The 6,281-nt window shown below is 36.8% G+C and overlaps 1 protein-coding gene across 1 annotated transcript; it reads left to right on the forward strand.

Annotated features, from left to right (window-relative positions):
* Positions 1 to 2,156: 2,156 nt before the first annotated feature.
* On the forward strand, positions 2,157 to 4,502 carry Tas2r4 (taste 2 receptor member 4). Its single transcript, XM_046434179.2, has one exon. It carries the CDS (start codon positions 2,662 to 2,664, stop codon positions 3,559 to 3,561), a length of 900 nt encoding a protein of 299 aa, XP_046290135.1. The 5' UTR covers positions 2,157 to 2,661; the 3' UTR covers positions 3,562 to 4,502.
* Positions 4,503 to 6,281: the final 1,779 nt, after the last annotated feature.

Consider the following 6,281-nt stretch of genomic DNA (forward strand, 5'->3'; position numbering starts at 1 on the left):
TTCTCTTTTGCAAAGTTCTTGGTCTAGGCTGCAGAGTAAGGTGCAAAGAGGAGAGATCCACATCAGGGTGAAGGTGTGATCTGTCCTGAATGGAAACTTCATGTCCTAAAGGAGCCAATTTCTTTTGTAATAATTTCACAGACATGGCTTCCAGCATCCAGTTAAGGGACATGCACATGAGGAGTCACTACATTCAGGGTGGCCCAAAGTATGTAGTCTCCATAAGATATTTATTGTTCACACATAGTTCCTTCGAACCAAGGTGTAATTTTCCAATCAGAAGACTTGGGGTGTGTGTATAAACACTGTAGTTGATGATCTTACCTTTATTAGATTGACAAGGAAAACAGACATGTCAAGTTTAATCGAAAGTCAAAATCTTGTGCAATGAAAGAGTTTTGCTAACACTTTTCCTATACTGATCCTTTGAAAAATACCTTCTGACAGAACCCTCTCACTCACTGATCACACTAGTCAACCTGATCACATCTTTATTATAATATTTCCTCCTATAGAAAGCTATTTTATTTATCACACTCTGGATGGGGTCTGTTAAAAACTAATAGCGGGTTTCCCATTTTTTTGGAATATTGTTTTCTTATATCTTAAGCTATATTATTTGTTCTGTTTCAGTGTGTTATTTGAATATGTTATATTTATATTTGAATTATTTTAATGCAGTCATATATTTTGGGTAATGAAGTAGAGATCTATGCTATAATTTCCCCTTGAATCATGGCCTTGCTTCTTCACTCACTAGTTTTACCTGTTTTGCTGATGTGGGTATATCTCTGTTAGTGCCTGTTAATTTTGTATAAAAAGCTTCTGCAAGCACCTAGGCTCCACCTCAGGGAATTTCTTATAGGATTGCCTTCCTGTCACACCATATCTTGGCTCCTTCTGCTTGTCCATTCCTATTTGTGTTTGGCAATAGGACTTTGTGCTTCACCTTGATGCAAATTTGGTAAGATATATTTGGTCACATCCTGGATTGCACTGTGGTTTCAAATAAAAACAAACAAACAAACAAACAAAAAACTATAGAGTAGATAAGAGATGCCATACTCTTGCAGTACTCATCTGTGGTTCTCCATAACATCATTTGTCCTTTCATATCTAAGCAGTGACAAAGTAATCAGGCAAATAGTTGTTTGATCCAAAAAACTACAATTTGTACTGTATATCTCATTCATTGTCAGTTGAATGCATACAGGGAGATAGCCACATATGATCTAAGTATAGATGCAGATTTTTAAAGGAAACAAATGAAAAGCCTGACTTTTTTCTTACACAAAAATAAGAACACAGCAATTGATAGTGGCAGTAATTTGTATATGTAGCAATAAGGGAATGCAAAATAATTATCATGGAAAGATGGGAATAAGAAAGATTGTCTCTGCTGGGCGTGGTGGTGCATGCCTATAATTTCAGTGGCTCAGGAGGCTGAGGGTCCTGAGTTCAAAGAGAGCCTTAGCAACTTAGGCTGTAAGCAACTCAGTGAGACCTTGTCTCTAAATAAAATGCAAAATAGGGCTGGGGATGTGGCTCAGTGGTTGAGTGCACCTGAGTTCAATTCCCAGTACCAAAAAAAAAAAAAAAAAGAAAGAAAGAAAGAAAGAAAGAAACACTGTCTTAAAGAGGATCAGATTCTTGAACTTAATTTATTAGACAACAGTAAATCACTATATGTGTTAAGGGATAAAGCAGCAATAAAAGAGAATAAAATCATGGCATTTTCAGGAAATGGATGTCATTGGAGAAGATAATGCTAAGTGAAGTACGCCAATCCCAAAAAACACAAATCCTGAATGTTTTCTCTGATATAAGGAGGCTGACTCATAGTGGGGTAGGGAGGGGGAATAGTGGGGTAGCATGGTAGATGAATTCTAGATAGGGCAGAGGGGTGGGAGGGAAAGGGAGGGGCAGGTGCTTAGCAAGGATGGTGGAATATGATAGACATCATCATCCAAAGTACATGTATGAGACATGAATTGGTGTCATCATACTTTATATACAACCAGAGAAATGAAAAATTGTGCTATATACATGTAATAAGAATTGTAATGCATTCCACTGTCATTTATTTATTTTTTTAATCAATAAAAAAGGAGTGGCACTGGAAAAATTTGAATGACAGTTGGAGAAAATAGCTACAGCATCCACAGATTATAGGGGAGAGAGAAGTTGAATTGAGGTAAGCCATGGATATGTGGTTGGAAGGTGCTGAGTAGCAGTGAGGCATTAGAATTTCCACCATCATCTGTGGTTTCTATGAAGAAAACCTATGGTATGAAACACTGACAGAAACAATGCTGGACTAGGTCTCTCTGATTGGATTTGAAGACCTTGAAGTCTGTTCTGATTCCACCCCTGGCCTTCTTGCTCTTGGAGGAAAGGACTTCCAGGTCTACCTAGGCTTGTTTTAATTGGGTGTTCCTAAGGAAAAAAGTATAGGAATGAAGAAATAGTAATGCAATCCTTAGAAAATTTGCATCTCAGTAAAAGCAGTTGGCTATTAAACTACAAATGGCTCATTTGCTGAGCTGGGGGAAAAAAAAAGGAAACATCTCCCTGTTTGGATACTGGTATCTACCTACACATTTCAGTATTTCTCCTGCCTCAGCATCAGTACTATAACTGCTGAATTCTCAATGAGTAAAGATGCTTGAGGCATTTTATTTTTCTGCTGTTATTGCCTCACTTAGTTTTAATTTTGTAGGAATGATTATGAATCTGTTCATTGCAGTGGTCATTTACAGGACTTGGGTCAAAAGCCACAGAATCTCCTCTTCTGATAAGATCCTCTTCAGCTTGGGCATCACCAGATTTTTTATGCTGGCATTGTTTATCCTGAGCATTTTGTACATCATCTCTTCAAAGGCTGAAAGGTCAGTCTCCTATTACACACTTTGTCTGTTATGCTGGAGGTTTTTAGACTCTATCAGTCTCTGGTTTGTGACCTTGCTCAACAGCTTGTACTGTGTGAAGATAACTAACTTCCAACACTCAGTGTTTCTCCTGCTGAAACGGAATCTCTCCCCAAAGATCACCAGACTGCTGCTGGCCTGTGTGCTGATTTCTGCCTTCACCACTCTTCTGTATGTTGTGTTCAGACAGATGTCACATTTTCCTGAATTTGTGACTGGGAGAAATGGCACCTTATTTGACCTCAATGAGGGCATCTTGTCATTGGTGGCCTCTTTGCTTTTGAGCTCATTGGTCCAGTTTATCCTTAATGTGACTTCTGCTTCGTTGTTAATACATTCTCTACGGAGACATATACAGAAGATGAAGAAAAACTCCACTGGCTTTTGGAACCCCCAGACTGAAGCTCATGTCCGTGCTATGAAACTGATGATCTATTTCCTCATTCTCTACATTCCATACTCAGTGTCTACCCTGCTGTGTTATCTCCCATCTTATTCCAGGATGGGTTTGGGAGTCAAAGCCACTTGTATGATTATTTCTGCTCTTTACCCTCCAGGACATTCTTGTCTCCTCATTCTCACACATTCTAAACTGAAAACCAAAGCAAAGAAGATTCTTTGTTTCAACAAATAGTGAAATTTCAGCTGTAATCATTGGCTGGAGTTATATATGGGTTGGGAGCAAGATTTTCTGTTAGCAGTTTTCTTATTGGTTTGGAGAAGTTATTTTTCTGTCTGTGATTCTGACATCCTATGTCTTTGAGTGCCTGTATATCAATTAATTTTGCATTTTGTTTTTGCCAATATTTTAAAATGAAGTACATTCTTAAGGAACTTGTTTGAGGCATTACTTATGATGAATTTTTCATGATTTTTACATTTTTGGGTAATGATAATCACCCCCTGGTTATTGAAGTATGATGGGAAGTTACCCCAAATTAAGAAACATATTCTGGTGCATATGATGATTTTTTTTTGTTATTGTTTAATTGAAGAGTCCTGAGAGAAAGTACAGCAGTATATGTGTAGTCATTGAGAGCCAGTAGACAGGCTTTAGATATAGTAAGGTGGAACAACAACAACAAAAAATTCAATGAAAGTAAATTATTGGGTGAGACAGAGAAAAGTCCTCACACTTGCTGGGTGACAGTAACCACTAGTACTATCAAGAAACCCTAGCACTGAATTTCTAGGTTGTATATGGAAAGGAGGAAAAAGTAATTTGATAGGTGGAGGGAAGTGATTAGTATTAAAGAAGTCAAATCCAGAATAGTTTCAAGGATCTCAAATCCAAAGAGCTAACTTTCTTGGTCAAAAGCAAGTTCAGATGGTGAAATCAACACCACGTGAGTGCAAATTTACAAAATACTGTAACTCATCTTGCAATATGGAATTTGGTGGAAAGCTAAGAGGAGCCATTGAATTGGTAGTGGAAATGCCTGACTCTGGGGAGATTTATTTCGGTAGTATATGCATTTGTACAGAGCACAGGATAGCACTCTTTCTGGAGTTGGGACAGCTGGACTGTGCCTCCACAGGAACAAAGATATGAACACAGGATATTGACAAGTTTTGAAATGGGAATTGAGAATTAATTATATAGTTTTTTAAAAATAAGCTTCTTATGCCTCATTTATAAAATGTTGATGTAATATTTACATATTTCAAAATAAATAAATCTTCAAATTTCTCAAATTGCCTGTCTTTTGTATTCTGGCCACCAGTTTATTGAGTAAATACTACCCAAACCAATATTTTATAGCAGGAAAACTGTAGATATTTGTCATATTGGAATCTTAAGATTAAGAGACTAAAGGATTACTGAGAATGATTAATGTACACTATGGCATAAGAACTCAAATGAGAGGCAGAATCCATTATGGGTCCTCCAATACCTGTTCTTTCTCCTGTCTTTTATAGTATTCAAATTTTTAGCTGTCAAGATTTTTGGCAGCTAACTATATCTTATAACTGCTTCTTCTTCTAAGTAGGTGTTATATTGTCATGTAATTAAGCTATGCCAATAGAGAGTGAGCAGAAGTAATGTTAAATAATTTCTAGGTGTGACTCCAGAACAGTCATACCTTTCTCTTTCTCTCTTACTTTTTTTTTGTTTTGTTTTGTTTTGTTCCTATGGGCTGGAATGCCAATGTAATATTGCCCATCTTGGACCAGCTGCTGAGGTGAATGCTTGGAGATAGAGGAGTTAATACCCATCTTGGAATTGGCTGCATGGTTCCTGCCGTGGTGGCCTTGCTGCACCAGCTCTGGACTGTTCATGCCTGAACCCTGGGATTGTTCATCACAAACAAATATCTTCATGCTTTTAGGCACTGTGCTTCAGTCAAATAATTTACGCTTTACCATAAATCCATCTTTGTGATGAAACAATATGTAATTATTTTCCATCTTATAGTCAAAGAACATTTATATGTTACCTGCTAAGTAAAATACAACAAAAACATATATGGAGTATGACACTGATTTTGATAGAAACATGTGCATCTAAAAAAAGCCTAAGAGAAAATATATAAACATCCAAACAACAATTACTTTAGGTAGAATATAGTGAGTAATATTTTTTACACGTTGTGAGTTTTCTGTATTGAATATATTATAATCAGTAAAAGCATATACTTTTAAATATATACAGTATGTACAGTCTGTCTATCCATCCATCTATTCATTCATCCATCAATGGTCTGTCCATTCATCTTTTTAAAGAACAGATAGGAATCTGATGTCAATATGCAATTTCTCCTAAGCAAGGTAAGTGAATAGCCTTTCTTATGTTTTGTTTGAATTCTTTTTCTTGTACAGTATTGGCCAAATTCTGCTAATTTGTATCTTGATTACCCTACATCTTTTTTTTTTTTTTTTTACCTCTCAGAGTTGGATATGCTATCCTTGTAGCAGCACTATGAAGAAAGACTGCCTAGGCACTTGCCTCAAGTGTTCTGTAGGCCTGGTTTTTAGAAAAGCTGTGTAGGCTTGGAGTTTTTCTAGTTCCATTATGTTCCACTAACTACCTGCCATTAAGTACTTATTAACCAGAAGTTAAACAAAGTAATTTGTTTTTTTAAGATGTGATCATTTATAGGCTCCCATATAAATACCCATTATCTTGTATCTTTATCTATTCTCTGCCTATTGCAGGAGAAGGAGATGTTAAAACTCTGTTAAGGAGAGTCACACTCTGAAGTGGAGGGTGGGTGCCAGGTCAGTGCCTAAATTGTGTCATTAAGTCATGAACATCCACTGTGAAAGCTCTGACCCATGGTTGTGTTAGCTTTTAACTGCTTTAAACGCAATGTGTCTGAGCTGCATTTTCACATGTGATTGTATCAGTTCATC

This window comes from Marmota monax, unplaced genomic scaffold, assembly GCF_021218885.2.
Source record: "Marmota monax isolate L192 unplaced genomic scaffold, Marmota_monax_Labrador192_F-V1.1 WCK01_AAM20220418_F8-fsc00122, whole genome shotgun sequence".
In the NCBI taxonomy this organism is placed as follows: domain Eukaryota; kingdom Metazoa; phylum Chordata; class Mammalia; order Rodentia; family Sciuridae; genus Marmota; species Marmota monax.

Coding starts and splice junctions, on each gene's coding strand:
- Tas2r4 (XM_046434179.2), top strand. CDS start 2,662: ATGCTTGAGGCATTTTATTTTTCTGCTGTTATTGCCTCACTTAGTTTT.